The sequence below is a fragment of the Panthera onca genome, chromosome E1 (genome assembly GCF_046562875.1).
Source record: "Panthera onca isolate mPanOnc1 chromosome E1, mPanOnc1 haplotype 2, whole genome shotgun sequence".
Taxonomy (NCBI): domain Eukaryota; kingdom Metazoa; phylum Chordata; class Mammalia; order Carnivora; family Felidae; genus Panthera; species Panthera onca.
Genome location: NC_138352.1, coordinates 53,201,516 through 53,217,890, shown reverse-complemented (window position 1 = coordinate 53,217,890; position 16,375 = coordinate 53,201,516). Strand labels below are relative to the sequence as shown.

At 51.1% G+C, this 16,375-nt stretch overlaps 1 protein-coding gene across 2 annotated transcripts in view; it reads left to right on the top strand.

The window, feature by feature from the left end:
• Positions 1-1,081: 1,081 nt before the first annotated feature.
• IGF2BP1 (insulin like growth factor 2 mRNA binding protein 1) overlaps positions 1,082-16,375 on the top strand; it is a 45,558-nt gene continuing 30,264 nt past the window's right edge. For both annotated transcript variants that reach the window (XM_078437267.2, XM_078437266.2), the window contains exons 1-2: positions 1,082-1,537; positions 2,768-2,828. In XM_078437267.2, coding sequence (XP_078293393.1) covers positions 1,363-1,537; positions 2,768-2,828 — 236 coding nt within the window. In that variant the 5' untranslated portion in view covers positions 1,082-1,362. The remainder of the gene's footprint in view (positions 1,538-2,767; positions 2,829-16,375) is intronic.

Genomic DNA, 16,375 nt, shown 5'->3' with positions numbered 1-16,375 from the left:
GTTCCGAGCCCCTAACCCAGCGCTGGGAAAGCTGCGGTCGCCGGCCTGGGTGGGGCGGGCGGAGGGGACTCCACCTGTCTGCCCCCGCGACAGGGAGGGAAAGGGGAGCGTTCGGATCTCCACCCGGTCACTCCCTCCCTGAGACCTCCCCCTTCGGTTCGCTCGGGTCTGCTCACGCTACCACTCCTCTTCCTCCTCTCCACCCCTCCCTCTCCTGGGGTCAGCTTGGGCCGGAGCCGCGCGTTCCCCCAGGACCTTGAGACGGCCTCGTTCAGCAGCCGAACCCCGGGTGCGAGCCACCCTTCCCCCGTGGGAATCCCGAAACATGATTTCTTGCGGCTCCCTCGTTCCCAGCCGCGGTCCCCCCGCGGTCTCGGCTTCCCGGTCCCGCGCTCGCAGGGTCCCTCGGTCCCGGATCCCCGCAGGCGGGGGAGTCTCCCAGGGCTGGGGCCGGGAAGGCCGAGACCCCTCACGTAAAAATCTAGGGGAAAAGCGCCTTTCTTTTTAAAATCGCCGGCTCGCGCGACCCCCGCCTGAAGACCCCAGAGTCCTCGGCTTCTCTTTGTCTATCTCGGCCGTTCCCCGCCTGTCAGTCGCTAGCAGTTAACCGGGGTAGGGTGGGCAAACTCTCCCCCCAGCCTGCACACGAATAAAAAAATAACCGTACATTTTACCCATAAAGAGGTGGGAGATTCAGGGCCCGACCACCCTCCCCCAGCCGGGGCCGGGGTAGGGGGATGGGTGGGGGCGGGGCGCCTCCCTAGGGGCCAGATTCTTGCCAAGGGGGAGGGGGCAAGCCGAGCCTCGGGAACGCGGCCCCCGCCGCCCTGTTTTCCCCCCGGGGGTGAGTTGAGTGCCCCCTCCCCCCGCACCCCAGGCTAGGGATTGGTGGGCAGGGCCGGGCTGAAGGGCCGATGGGCCCAGAGGCGTCGGGGGTCTTCCCTAGCAGGGTGGGTGGGGGCTTTCACCACGTGGCTTCGCCTTTTTTTTTTTTTTTTTTTTCCGCTCCATTTTTTTTCAAGTCGATTTTATTTAGAGGCGGCGCCAGGGCGGCCGCGGAGAAACGTGACACACCAGCCCGCTCGGAGGGGTTTCGGACAGAAGGGAAGGAGCAGCGCCGAGTCGTCCGCCTCCCAGCGCGCCGCGGGCACTTCTCCCGGGCCTCGCCGAACTCTCCCGCGACCTCTGCGCGCCCTCAGGCCGCCCTCGCCGCCGCGGGCTCCGGACAACTTCAGGGGTGGGGTGCGAAGAAAGTTTGCGGCTGCTGCCGCCGGCCTCCCGCCTCTCGGCCTAGGAGGCTCGCCGCCCGCGCCCGCCCGCTCGGCCTTGCCAGGGACCGCGTCCCGCCCCGAGACCGCCACCATGAACAAGCTGTACATCGGCAACCTCAACGAGAGCGTGACCCCCGCGGACTTGGAGAAAGTGTTTGCGGAGCACAAGATCTCCTACAGCGGCCAGTTCTTGGTCAAGTCCGGCTATGCCTTCGTGGACTGCCCCGACGAGCACTGGGCGATGAAGGCCATCGAAACTTTCTCCGGTAAGAGTGCGCCCACCTCCCCGGAAAAACCACAACGAAATCCCCGAACAACGGAGACCTGCCCCTCTTCTCTCCTGGCCCGCCAACTCCTCTGTCCCTCCGGCCTGCGGGGCTTGGCCTGGGCACCCACCGTCCGCCCACCTCCTTCGACGCCCCCTGCATCCCCCCGACTCGCCCCTCGCGCGGAAATATCCCGGACCTCCTCACCCCTTCCTCCCAGCCCCAGAGCAGAAGCTGGAGGCTTTAGCAAGGCCGCCCCTGCCCCCCACCGACGGGGCGGGGGGCCCCATTGGCTGTGTGTGTGTGTTGGGGGGGGGTCCCCCCTCTGGCGGCCCCGGTCCGGGCATTATTTTCACGTCCGCCCCTCCCTATCCGAGGCTGGCCGCCCCCCACCCCACCCCACCCCCCTCGGCCCCCTGTGCGAACACCCCCTGCTCCCGTTCCTCCGCCCTAGGCCTTTCCAGGCGGGGAAAGGGGTCCCCGCTCCGTCTCCGATCTCCCGGGAGCCGGGTGGGGACTGCAGCCTTCGGGCAGGACCTGAGACGAGGGGGTCCCGCCTCCCGCCCAGGGCCTGGGCTTGAGCCATTTTGATTTGAAAGTGGGGCGTGAGCGGGGTGGCGCGGCGGCGGCGGCGCCGGGTCGCCATGCTGCTTCCCGAGACGCCCAGGCTGGGCCGAGAGGCGCGCGTCGCGGCCGCCGGGGACCCTCCCCGCGGGGCCCCGCACCGCTCCCCCAGGGCCTCTGCCCACCACCGGCCCCGACAGGTGAGCGCCCCGCCGCCCGGAGCCCCTCTCCGCGGCAGGACGGGAAACTAAAGTTTCATTCTGCACCCCTCCCCCGCCACACACTTTGGGAGCATCGGGGGGCCCTTTCTCTCCCGGCCCCTGCTCCCCACATCTGGGAGTCGAGCAGGCAGCCCGCCCACACGAACGCCCTCGTCGCCCCTTTCCCGGATCCGGCTCCCAGAGCGAGCCACTGCCCAGCCAGCCTCGGTGGGAGAACAGAACGAAACGAAAATTAACAAAACACAATAACGAATTTATAGGTCCCACCGTTCCCAGAGCGGCCGTTTCGCGTCCCGGCCGCGCAACCCACTGCCTGGATTCCTGGGCAGATCTCAAATCCCAGGAACTCCTGAGTGCCCCTTTTTCTCCGTCCCTTTCCCACCCCACGCTCCTGTTCCAGCTCTTACATTGTCTTTTTTTTTTTTTTTTTTTTTTTTTTCTTTAGGGAAAGTCGAATTGCAAGGAAAACGCCTAGAGATTGAACACTCGGTCCCCAAAAAACAAAGGTAGGAAAGGGCCCTTTGAGAAGGGAGGCAACCTGGGGGCGCTTAGAGGCTGTGTTAAGGGGTCCATAGTGTCTCCAGTGGAAGAAACCCATTACTGGCCTTCCCACCCCCAACTCCGGATGTTGGGGGCAGGGAGGGAAGATTGGCTAAGATCTTGTAATGGGTGGTTTACAGCTTGTAAAAAATAAGCCGGGTTTGGGGTGGGCTGGGAGAGATGGTATTTGGAGAAATAAAAGGGAAAAAAATCAAGAGGGGAGAAGCCTTGTGGAGTTTATTCAAGGTGTATGGGGCCATTTTTGTGGGGAAGCTAAAAATCGTTGAAGAGTTGGAACTCCTGGACATTGCTGCAACTTCAAGCAGGCCTCATTTTCTCTTTTTTCTCCACCCATCCCTTAGCATAATTCTTAAGTGGATTGGGGGGGGGGGTCCCTTCCAGTTCCCTAGGGGAAGTGGATTTGGAGTTCCTGTCCCCAAAAGAATTGCTTGTGCTTTATATGTATTTCTGCAACAGGCAAGGACCTTTTTTTTCTCAGACCCCTACTCTTAGTCCCTCACATCACACATCCTCCCCTCCCAACTGGATTTTGCAAAGAATATGCTTTGGCTGTGTGCTATCCTTTCTGAGCCCCCCCCCCCCCCCCTTCAGTCCATTGTTACAAGGGGACCATCTGGGGTGAGAGCTTTGTGTTCAGGCTGTGAGCTGGGGCTCTTTGGAGGGTCTAGAACTCCCTGGATGAATAGTGGAGAGAGAGAGAAAGAGAGTGTGTGTGTGTCTGTGTCCCAGTACCTTTCTGTTCTCACTGAAGCAAAAAGTGGGGTACCTCTATGATGTTCCCCCCCAAATGTGATTCATGGAGGGGGGGGTTCCAGATCTTTTCATTGAACTCTGGTTGGGAAATTATAAGAACAGAGTCGGCTCTCTCAAATCTGACTTTAAACATGTTGACAGTGCAGTTTTCCCTCCTGTGGCAGCTCCCAGGAAATTTTTGAGCCCGGTGTTACCCTCTCCCCTCCCTAGGTGTGTTCTCCCCCTCATTTCACTGGAAACTTGCTGCATTGAGAATAATCCCTGGCCTTTTTTCCTGGGTGGGAAGGTGTAGGTGGGTGGCTTTGGTTTTTTGTTTTTTTGTTTTGTTTTGTTTTGTTTTGTTTTTGAGCCTGTGAAGTTTAAGTCAGATAAAAATCTGTTCCGTGGTTTTTTGCTTTGAGATATTTTAAGTAACTTGGAGCTATTGTATCTATAGATGATCAATATGGCTTGTAACTATGTTTATAGAGTCTGTGATTTAACCTCACAGTGCTTCCAATACTCCTATTGGAAAGGCAATTAGAGTTAGGAGTAAAGAGGCAATAAAATCGGAAGGACGGGGGGCAAAAAAAAAAAGGCTTATTTATTATTTTGAAACATTTCCTGGAGATGGGAATGAGAGCAGCATACTGACACCAGTAGATTTATTGAGAAGATTGTGGCTAATTGAACTGAAAGCTGAGTGTTTGAAACATGTTGATGAGAGAGATCCAGAATAACTGGAATTCTGAAATATGTAGGATTTTTTTTTTCCCTTTGGCGCTTCAGGATGGTTTAAATTGTAAAGAGAATGCATCGAAGGCAAGAGAAATAGCAAAACGTGATGAAATGGGACCCAAAACATTTATACTTTAATTTCCATGGTGCTCTGTATTTATGGATCTTACCCCCTAAGCCATCTGTTTGCTTTCAAGCCATTTTTAGGCTCCTTCTTGTTCCCTCCAAAATGCATTACTTAGGGCCCTTTTGAGTTGGGAAGGGGTGGGGTTTGTGAGAAGAGTGGGTACAAAATCTTCCTTTCCCCATCCATATTAAATTCCATCTTTTGTGTGTTCTTCCCTTCCCTGAAATAATTTTTTGAGCACAAACACTGAGTCAGTTGTGTGTGTGTGTGTGTGTGTGTGTGTGTGTATGTGTGTGTGTGTGTGTTTGCGGGGTGGTGAGAAGGCACTTCATTTTTCTAAAATGAATCAATTTTTGAAGTTTTAGGATTTAAAAAAAGAGTTTGTTTGCATGAAGTCCGTTTGCTCTATCATTTTGAGTTCTTTGAAGGAAGCATTTTGTGGTATGTGTTTTTAGTTAGTCTGTCTGAAAACCAGTTCTTCAGTTGGTCTGGGACTGGCCTTTTCAAATCTCACGGATGTATAAAACAGGATCTAGTGAATTAACTATAACTGATATTTGAAGCAAGATGAACAACTGTGCATGTGTATTTTGTGTATATGTACTTCTTTTCACTGTTTAAAGAAATAGAAGTAACTATTTTTGGTGCGCTCAGTTCCAAATGAGATATGACTTGACACATTTCTGAGAGATTCAAGAAAGTCTAAACCCTATGTGTTCCTGTTTTTTGTTTGTTTGCTTGGTTTTTTTGGGGGGGGGCGGGGATCAAACAAATGATAGAAGGTTACAGCAGTTACCTTAGCATCCCTGACTCTGAAGTATGCATCTATTTTGTTCTAAGTTTGTATCTATTTGAATATAATTTGTACCTTTTTAAGAACCCAAGAGACCGAGCCCTATGTATTTACACTGAAAACATGTTTAATTTTAATTTTTAATCGGGTGACATTCGATTTCTTCCACCTTTCCAAACCCCTTCTTAGACAGTGTTGGAATTCTGGCTAACAGTTTTGGCTTTTTGCTGAGACTTTGTGTATTTTCACTGTCAAATGTTAGGACAACGGAGAAAAGCCAAGAGCATTTTTAAAACAGTTGTGGAAAGGGTTCATATATGTGTTTTATTTTGAGAGACATAAGAGTCCTTTAAGGTAAGGGGGGGGGTCCCATTTTAGACGTGTTTACCTTGGGAAATGACTTGCTTTTTTAAGGGAATTAAACTTTTATTTCATTTGCCACTGTGTGTGCCTTTTTCTGGAGGAATGTGACGTAAAGACAGCATACCTACTGTCAACTGCTGTCATCAAAATGAAAGGTGTTGGCTGTTAAGAGAAAAATGGAAGAGGTGCACCGCCTTTCTGCATGAAATGTGTTCAACTTAAAAGATTGATTTTCCTAGGCAGGTTAATGGTGGTTCTTTTCTCTAAGCTGACTTAACATGAGGCGGGCTAACCACTTTCCCTTTAATTTTCCAACTCTTACTATAAAAATGCCCAAACAGAAATTGGGTGTCAGAGCCACGGAAGCGTGGGAACCCTCCAAAAGGGCTTCAGCTTTATTCTGATTTTACAGTTGAACTTCCCAAAGTTAGCAGCTTTGGAAATCTGTGCGAAGGGGATGTCCTGTAAGTGGCAAAAATATTATTTTTAATTTTAAGTGATTTGCTCTGAAGTCATTGGATCACTAAGTGTTTTCAAAACAAGCAAAAAGATTTCGCCTTCAGAAATGGATTTGTCTTTAATAAACAGTGTTCTCAGGGGCTGAAAATGAATTATAAGGGGTTTAAGAAGCAAGGGAATGTCTTTAAAAAAACAACAAAGGAGTAAAAAGTACAGGGTGGGAGGATTTTCAGGCACTTTTACTTTAGTGGTCGCAGTTGAAAGATACATCTGACCTGTATTAAGCCAGTAAGTTTCACACTTTTAGTAAAAGGTTTTCTTGTGAGTATGTGGTTAGGGCTTTTTTTTTTTTTTTTTTTTTTTTTTTTTTTTTTTTGCCTTGATATAAATTTAAAAATGGTTGATTCTTAAATTTGTCTGCACTCTTTGGAGAGGGAAGGTGGAAATCAATTCACTCTCACTTAATTTCCACCTAGCATGTAAACCTTACACATTCGTGAGTTATGTTTTCTTCGCTGCCCAGAGAAACCCTTCACTTGTTGCCATTTAGTGCACAGCATTTCAAGATCCTTTCCCAAGGACAGTGGTGTTTGACTGTCCATTGGAAGAGTTGTGGGTTTCTAGAATCTTTTCTTTTCTGACCCAAAGTCAAAAGATGAAATTTTACCTCAGTGCTTTCCCCGATGGAGAACTTTGGAGGAAAGGAGGGGGAAGAGTTGTAATTCCCATCGCTAATTTATTCCAAGTATAGTCAACTCTTCCAAATGTACAATTTTAATGGCATAGCTTTTGGTGGAAAAAGAGCAAAACATTCTTGTAATTATGTTTCAGAGATGAAATACATGACATTAGCAGTTGGAAAAATCTTGATTCAAAGGTTCTGAGCTTCTAATCTTTTCAAATTACCTTAATATACATCATTTGAATCTATGTCATGTGTTTGGGTACTTTTAAGGCTTATTTTTTAAGAGTTTATTCTATACTTTAATGTGTAGCAGCCAGCTGACAAAGATTACCACTGAGATAGGCTAGGGAGGATACAATTATAAAATATTCTTAACAATTTCAGATCTGGTTTGGTTGAGTAAAAAGGGGGGGGGGTGGGGAGACCAGCAAATGCTGTGTGAGATTTGGGTGGGGGGGGGGGGAGTTGCTGAAAGACATATACGGGTTCTATCTCTTGGGTGGCAATGTTGTCATTAGAATGAAAGTGTGAACCAGAGGCGTTTGAAGAACAGACATTTTGCCAGCTGTTAGGATTTGAATCCAGTCTCGTTCTCTGTCCGCCCTCTATAAAGATTCCTAAAACGTGGCCGATGCCTTCCAGAAAGTGCAGTTTAGAATTTGGGATGGGAGTGTTGAGGGAGAGGGGAGAGGAGGGGAAGGGGGGAAAAAAAAAAAAAAAAAGCAGCAGCAGGGGAGACTGGAGAAATCAGACGAGTTAGTCCCGGGTTGGAAATTCCAGACGGGGGAAAAAAAGAGAAAGAGAGATGGGGGTTGGGGTGGAGTCCCCGCTTCCCTTTTTAAAGAGAGGCGGCCGGAGGCGCACAGCGCCCCACGGGACAGAGGGGGTCGCAGGCGGGCGCTTTCGAAGACGGGTGGGAGATCGGGGCGAAGGGCAAGGCGCTTTCTGCCGGCGGGGTTGCCCGCCTGCCCTTCCCCTTTTTGCAAAAAAGCCGAGAAAGTCGCGGCGGCGCCGGCTGCGCTTCCTGGAGGGCCCGCGCCGGCCCCGCTGCCCCACGCCTTCCCCGCCCGCAATCTCCGCCTGCTCCGTTCCTGGGGGGGGAGGGGGGCCGCCGGCGCGCCCGCAGGCCCGGGGATGGTGGGGGGGGGGGGCTCCCAGGAGGGCTTCCCTGCCCGAGACCCCCGGCCGCGGCCCGCGGCCAGACAGCCTCGCCTTGGACCTGAGAGCCCCCGGATCCCCAGCCTCGCCCACGTGGAGCGGTCCGTGGCTCTGGGCGCAGCCCTTTCCAGCGCCCGGGCTGTCCCTAGACCTTTCCACTCCAAGGCAGAAGCAGAAGGCCAAGGAGGATCGAAGAGGGCTGGGGAGGGAGGGTGGGGAAGGAGAAAAGGGCGAGAGAGGTGGAGAGAAAATGGAGGTGCATGTGGTTGTTGTGGTCCTCTCCCAGTAGCTGAGGCCCCTTGGCAATGGGGCGTATGACTGGAAGAGTCAACAGGGTCCAGGAATCTTTAGAAAATGGACTGGCTCCCCGTTCCAAAGGCTTTAGGAAACAACCACAAAAGGGAGTAATGGTAGTCACCCGGGCTTCTAGGACGGGTTTTGTTCCCCCCGGGGGTAAAAGGTGGACGACAGGTCCTCCAGTGGGCCACTGACTGGCCCTTGAAGAGTTTTCTCAGGGTCTCAGCCCGGGGTTTGACTTCATGTGAACGTAAAATTTGCACGCCATTTCCACCTGTGCGAAGCACATTTCCCCTCCTCGCCCACACCTTTTAAAACGCCTGTCAAAACAAAAGCAAGGAAAGGTCTCAGAAAACATGCACTGGAGAGAGTGCAGCCTTTTTTGGTTAACTGATAAAAAGTTTGATTTGGCTAGGAAGAGATCTTTCGGGGGAGCGTCTGTGCTAACATACCCTTGGAAGGAAGGCACGGCCAGCGGGAAGATATTCAGTCTCCAGTTGGCTAATTCCATTCCGGTAGAAAAACTTGGATGTCCCCTCAGATTTTGTTCAAAGGGGCCTACGTGCTTTTTTAGTGAGTGGGAGGGGTCATCCTGATACTGAACAAGCAGAGCCAGCTTTGTAAGGCCTTATGTTCGCAGCCAGTAGGTTTGCAATAAAGAGTCAAGGAATGAAAGGCACAGCAGGTTCAAACAAGTTTTCATCCTAAAGACAGGTCACCGAAATCAAATGTATGTTGATTACAGGTAAATCGCAGGAGAAAAGTAGGTCTGCACCTCATCATTGTGATACAGTCAGAGAAAACCTGATTGCAAGACACTGAAATGTAACCGTACGGAACAGACAGGGCCAGAAATGGAGTCGCATCGCAGAAGTCCAGTCCTCCAGGGTCTGGAGTCCTGTCGCAGAAGTCCAGTCTTCCAGTTGTATGGCAGAGAGCATAGAGCATGGCGACCCATCAGTAAACTGCTTTTGAGTGAAAGAGCAAACAGCTAGATGATGAGAAGAATTTTTGACTGGTATGTCCAGATATTTTCAAAGCCCCTAAGGACAAGTCTGATTATTAGACAAGTGGCATTTAGGTGGCTCGAGGCACCTAAGGGACCTGTCAGGATGGATGGGTGTGAATTTCGCTCCTAGCGTAGGGGAAGGGAATGGAGAAGTGTCCCTTTGAGAGGAGACAGGAGGGGACCTGTTTCCCACACCATGTCTGTTTCCTGGATTCTCGTCCGCCCTCTCAGTATTTCTGTAGAAGAGGGTTAAGGAAAACTTCAGTTTTTTTATTCATATAGCGTTAGTTTCAGTTGAAAAACTAGTCCTTCATCCAGATGTTTTGGCCACTCGCAATGGAAAATGTTAAGTCTGCGTGAAATTTGATTGGATAGTTCCGTTGATTGGATGTAGTTAGACTCTTTCAGAGGAGAAATCAGAATTCAGGAAAAAACTGTTTTGTGTAAAGGTTGTTTGTGGGGTCTGAGTTCTTTGGCAACAGGAACCTGGTGGACAGGAATCACTGTGAGCTCCTGAGGCTCAAGGAGAGAGGAAGCTCTATTAGGTCAGGGTCTCGTGACCTACCCTGGGTCCCTCCCTCCACCCTCTATTGGACTGTGGAGGAAAGGTCTCCCAGGAGAGCCCGGTGTTTAAAAAACAAGAGCTTTGGAGTCAGGCAATGACTATGAAACCGCAGAAGTTAATCTTCTTAAGCCTCAGTTTCTGGAACCGTAAACCGGTGTTACTACACATTAACTATTACTATTGCTGTTGTTACTTGTTTTAGATAGGGACCCCTCTGCCTTCTGTCTCTGGACTGGCAGCTTGGGGCATATACTCTAAGGCAGTAGGTCGGGTGTTGAAGCGTGCTTCTGTGAACGTGGCCTGTAGTTTACATGGGACAACGAGGGGCAGGCATATGGAAGGGGGTTTGTGTGTAGGGACCTCTGATAACCTGCATGTTGAAAGGAAAAGCCCCCTTTTGGGAGAGGGAGCTGAGGCTTACCAGGGCAGTCCCCCCAGACCCCCTGGGATGTGGACCCTGCTGCCAAGTCTCTTACCCCTCCTGTCAGACAAAAGGCTCGAAGAGAAGGTGCTAGCATGGTGGAGAATGCTGCTGCTGGTTATTCCTTAGGGGAGGGGGCCGCAGATTCTATTGTTGTTGATGCCATGAGCCCGGGCCAGGTGAAATTTCACACTTGAGGGCTACCATCAAAGGGGCATGTGGTGTAGGGATACTGGTGAGTGAGGAGCCACCTTCGTGCTGCCGATGAGGTAAGTGTTACAAGAATTCAGGATGGGAAGGGGACAGTGGGAGTCCTTGAGCGTCTGAGGAAGGAAGAAATGAGAGCAGCTTCCCCCACCTGGTGGGAGATGGGCGCGTTTTGCCTCAACGCTCCTCTCTCTCTCTCTCTCTCTCTGTCTCTGTAAGCTCACAAAACAGCCTTTCAGGAGTTGGGGATCCCTGGATGCCCGGGAAGTGACTGCATACACTGTTCCCCGTCCTGGGCCCTTGTAGACGGCAAAGCTCCAATGGCCTCGCTTTCCCTGGCCCCCTGGACTGGAAAGGGAGCACTCCCCACCCCCCGCCCCCCAACATCCACTTCCTCTCTCTGGTGCTCCCTGTTCAAAGGGTGCACAAACACGCGCTCGCGCGGACCTATTGCCCCTTTCGAAATCGCAGTGTAGGGACTGAGGATTGAACCTTCTCTTAGCGGGCTGGGGAGAGGAAGGGCTTCCAATCCGGATGTGGGTTTTGGCCATTTAACAGGCTTGTGACTTTAATCAGTTACCATAAAGGGTTTTTACAATTAGTTGACGTGGAATGATATGTGTTGCCTCTTTCCTGGAGTGGCGTCTGGGATTGCTTGGGGCTCCTCAGCTTCCCATGAGGTGCTCTGAAGATGAAGAGGAGAAAACGAGGGGAGACAGGAACTGGGCTGGGGGCTGTCGGGTGGAGTGAACTTGTTGAGGATGTGTGTTCGGAGCTAGAAATATTTATTCTACTTCCTCCTCCAGGTCTCTAAGTTGCTTGGGAGAAGTCCGTCTGTAACAGAGCATTTGCTTTGGCAGGATTTGGAGACAGAACCCTAAATTAAAGAGTAAAGATGATCCTCTGCAGACCAGGCTGTTGGTGGCTGCAGCCAGTATGTTCTGAGCAAGGACTAGACAGAGGATGTTGGCTTGGGAAGGAAGGCAGCAGGGTTCAGAAGAGTATTTTCTTTGAGTTCTTTGGTGGAGGGTCCCCCACACCAGCAACTTTTTACCGAACGTAAAAGAAGGGAAAAAATCTAGATAGCTGACTAGCTTTTTTACCGAGAGGGTTTTCCTGAATGTGGTCATTACCATTTTGAACCAAAGCGGCTGCCGCTGCTGCTGGCTTTTTTATTTATTTATTTATTTATTTTTTAAATGTTTTTACTTATTTCTGAGACAGAGACAGAGCATGAGCAGGGGAGGGGCAGAGAGAGAGAGAGAGAGAGGGAGACACAGAATCCGAAGCAGGCTCCAGGCTCTGAGCTGTCAGCACAGAGCCCCATGCGGGGCTCGAACTCACGGACTGTGAGATCATGACCTGAGCTCAACCGACTCAGCCACCCAGGTGCCCCGCTGCTGGCTTTTTAGAACAGGGTAGAGTGAGACCTGTCCAGAGTAAGCTGGGGGCAGGCAGGCAGTGGAATAAAATGATCTTCCCAAACATCCTAGGTCTTCATGAGATAATCTTTCACTTTCCTACCCTTGCTCCTCGCTGGGCTATCTTGAATGAGTAGTTGGCTGAATTTAAACTTTAAAAAAAAAAAAAATTTTTTTTTAATGTTTATTAATTCTTGAGACAGAGACAGAGCATGAACAGGGGAGGGGCAGAGAGAGAGAGAGGGAGACACAGAATCCGAAACAGGCTCCAGGCTCAGCTGTCGGCACAGAGCCCGACGCGGGGCTCGAACCCACGAACTGTGAGATCACGACCTGAGCCGAAGTCAGACGCTTAATTGACTAAGCCGCCCAGGCGACACACTAAATTTAAACTTCTAACTGGAGGAAGAGCCATGCCTGTCTAGGCCCAGGCTCCTTTGGTCTCTTCAGAACATCCCATGGTCAGCAACTTTAGCCTGGGCGTGTGTGTGTGTGGGGGGATGCTCTGGCATTCTGGCATTAGCCATTTTCTGCAGGGGGATGGAGAGACTTTAAAGATACGTGGTTACAACCAAATGCAGCATAAGAAAATCTTTAACAAGATGGTGCGGCTGGTGGGATAGCTTGCTTGCATTTTGCGGTGAAATTTGGTACCTCTGAAATATTTGTAATTTAAAATTTCAGTTTTTTACGTTAAAAAAGAATTTTAGATATTTTAATTTGGCTTTTTATTTTTAACCTTTTATTTACTTAATTCTAAGTGGGCTCTAGGCCCACAGTGGGGCTTGAACTCATGACCTGAAGATCAAGAGTCCCATGGTCCACTGACTGAGCCAGCCAGGCGCCTCTTAAATAATTATTTTAAAATAATTTAAGTCAGGGGCGCCTGGGTGGCTTGGTCGGTTAAGTGTCCGACTTCGGCTCAGGTCATGATCTCACGGTCCGTGAGTTCGAGCCCCGCGTCGGGGCTCCGGGCTGACCGCTCAGAACCTGCAGCCTGTTTCAGATTCTGTGTGTCCCTCTCTCTCTGCCCCTCCCCTGTTCATGCTCTGTCTCTCTCTGTCTCAAGAATAAATAAACGTTAAAAAAAATTAAAAAAAAATAATTTAAGTCAATTAAATATTTTTAAAGAATAATTTTATGTGGTGAAGCATACGTAACATGAAATTTAGCATCGTAAGCGTTATTTAAAAAAAAATTTTTTTAACGTTTATTTCGTTTTGAGAGAGCATGAGCAGGGAAGGGGCAGAGAAAGAGGGAGACACAGATTCTGAAGCAGGCTCCAGGCTGTGAGCTGTCGGCACAGAGCCCACTGTGGGACTCGAACCCATGAACAACGAGATGGTGACTTGAGCTGAAGTCAGATGCTTAACCAACTGAGCCACCAAGGCACTCGAGCAACGTAACCATTTTTAAGTGTGCAGTTCAGTGCCATTAAGAACATTCGCGGTGTTGTGCAGCCATCGTCTCCACAACTCTTTTCATCTTGCAGGACTGAAACTGTACCCAGTGAACAGAAACCACCTCCCCGCCCCTCTCTGGGGGATTTCAACTGTTGCCAGTTTTGCATTTTCCTACATGGTGGTCACCTCTTCATCCTATATAAAATGGGAGTCTTGGGGTGCCTGGGTGGCTCAGTCGGTTAAGCGTCCGACTTCGGCTCAGGTCACGATCTCACAGTCCGTGAGTTCGAGCCCCGCGTCGGGCTCTGGGCTGATGGCTCAGAGCCTGGAGCCTGCTTCCGATTCTGTGTCTCCCTCTCTCTCTGCCCCTCCCCCATTCATGCTCTGTCTCTCTCTGTCTCAAAAATGAATAAAAAAAAGAAAAAAAAAAGAAAATGGGAGTCTTTGCCCTGCTCCCCCCCCCCCCCCCCGCGCTGCATTAAATACTAATTATTGGGTTTTTATTTAGCACTATTGGGTCTTTTTCAGGGTGGGGGAGAAAAACAAGGGTCGAGAGGGTGCTGCACAAAAGAGGTACAAGATGAAGTCTCTGCCCTCCGGCATTTTCACTTCAGATCCAGGAAAAGCTGTGGGACAGCAGAGGCCAAGAGACTACGTATTAAAATGGGAGGCACACAACCTCAGGGACTAAAATAGAGGAGGGAGGCTTTGAGTGAGCTAAGCTGTGTTTTGGAGGATAGGCAGACAAAATAGCGGATTAAGGAGAGCATTATGGATTGACAGGGAGATAGATGTTGATGGGAAGACAGTTCATCTGGGAGAGAGGGGTAGGTAGCATTGTAGTGAGGAGGCCTCAGGCAGGGTAGGGCACATATCCCTGTTGCTTTCCTTCGCTGAGCATCTTCTTTGCTCCAGAGTTCTGTTCGAGGTGACTCGGGTCAAAAGACGAATTCCTTCGACAATTACAGGGAGCATTTATGGAGTATCTGTTCTATGGAGTATCTGTTCACATTTAACCGACGTCACTTTGCTGAATTCTCGTAAGAACCCTGTGCAGGTATCTTCATTCTCCAGAAGGAAGCTGAAGCTCTGAGTGGTTCAAGTAACTTAGCCGGTCAATACCTCGTCAGTACCTTGAATGGGGAGTAGCACTGGGATTCACACCCAAGCCTTTTTAGCTCTAAGGCTGAGCTTTCTAAGAAGGTGGGAACAGGTGATCTTTTAACAGTTCAAAGGAATTTATTTATTAATAGATTTTTTTTTTAATGTTTCTTTTTGAGAGAGAGAGAGAGAGAGAGAGAGAGCGAGCCTGGGTGGGGGAGAGGCAGAAAGAGAGGGAGACACAATCTGAAGCAGGCTCCAGGCTCCAGGCTCTGGGCTGTCAGCACAGAGCCCGACTCAGGCCCAAGCCCACGGATCCGTGAGATCATGACCTGAGCCGAGGTTGGATGCTGAACCGACTGAGCCACCCAGGCACCCTAGCGCTTCAAAGAAATTGAATCTTGGGGCGCCTGGGTGGCTTGGTCGGTGGTGTCCGACCCTTGATTTAGGCTCAGGTCATGATCCTGGGGTTGTGGGATCAAGCCCTGTGTCAGGCTCTGTGCTGTATAGAGCCCAGACAGCGTGCGAGCCTGCTTGGGATTCTCTCTCTCCCTCTCTTTCTGCCCCTCCTCCTTTTTCTGCTCCTCCCCCCAATAAATAAATAAATTAAATAAATAAATAAATAAATATTAAAAGAAATTGAATCTTACTTTGAGCTTTTTTGGGGGGGAAGAGCATAAGGTTAGCAAATGAAAACATGCCCAACGTTAATGCCTCCGTGAAACCCCATGAAATAAACTGTCGGTATTTTGAGTTACAATTTTGAGTTACAAGGGCCTCCATCGTGTGGCGTGCTGGTAGGCACCAGCCCAGGAGCCGGTGGCCTATCTCTCCCCCACCTTTGTTTGGGTTCAACTGGGAGAAAATGGGAGGCTGGGGGGAAGGGCAGGGATTGAGACGCTTCCCCTCTCACCCACCCCCCTCCTCCTAGCAGGAAGGGACAAAGAGTTGACCTTTGCGACGAACCTACAGAACCATAATTCATAGCTTACCTATGTTTTGAGGCAAGAGCCCAGGTACCTGCCCTTGGCTGACAAGCAGGAGTTAGGCTTCACGTACAGCGACCCTCGCTGGCTAGCGTCACCTGGAGTTAGTCACCTAACCTCTCTGGGCCCGTGTTTTTGAGCTGCAGAATGGAAATAAAACAGTCTTCTGTGGTGGTTCAGAGGCTCAAGTCAACCTCTTGTCGCTGTTCTGGGTTCCTAGGAGATGCGAGTGTAAAGGACTTTGTAAACTCTCAAGTACCGTGCAAATGTGAGTTATTAATAAGATCATCATGAATTGATGACACCCCAAGAGGGCAGACAAAGAAGGTCCTTCTCACCCCCAGACGAATGCCCTACGCTGCATGGGGGGTATGACTCTTCGATTGTAACTTTTCAGAGGAGGCTCCTGGGACGCCCCGGGAAGAGGGTCTTTTATTCTCCAGGCCCGGAAGGCCCCTTCGTTCCGTGCCCCCAGCCCAGCCCAGCCCAGCCCAGCCCACTCCCGGGCCTCAGTTCCTGCCTTCTCGGTGGGAGGCCTCCCTGGCCTGGTCCTGCCTCCTCCCGCAGCCCGGCCGAGGTCTCTAAGGAATGCCGCCTCCCGGGCCATTTTCTCCCCTCCAGCTTCTGCGGCCCCACTTCCAGCCCTCTCCCGGCCCCCTACCCCCAACCGGTTCCCACTTAAATGCTTGCAGGCCTGTTTGCAGGCGGGAAGCCCCCTCCCCCACAGGACCACCTCAGTCACAGCCCTGACCACAGGGAGGTCGGGTCTGGATTTACTAAAGGACCCCGGAGGGGGAGCCTGCCCCTCGCTGGCTGCCTGGCTCGCTCATGGGGTCGGGTTTCGGCCGGTGGCTCTGGAGAGAGAGACAAAGGGCAAAGTCCCGTCCCCACCCCCACCCGGCAGCCCGGGGGCGCTTGTCCCCTCCCCCTCTGGGCCCCGCCGGGGAGGCGAGGCCCCCACCCCACCCCCTACCCTGGGCCGGGCGGGACCCGCTCCCAGCGAGTCGGGGTACCGAGGGGGTTCTGG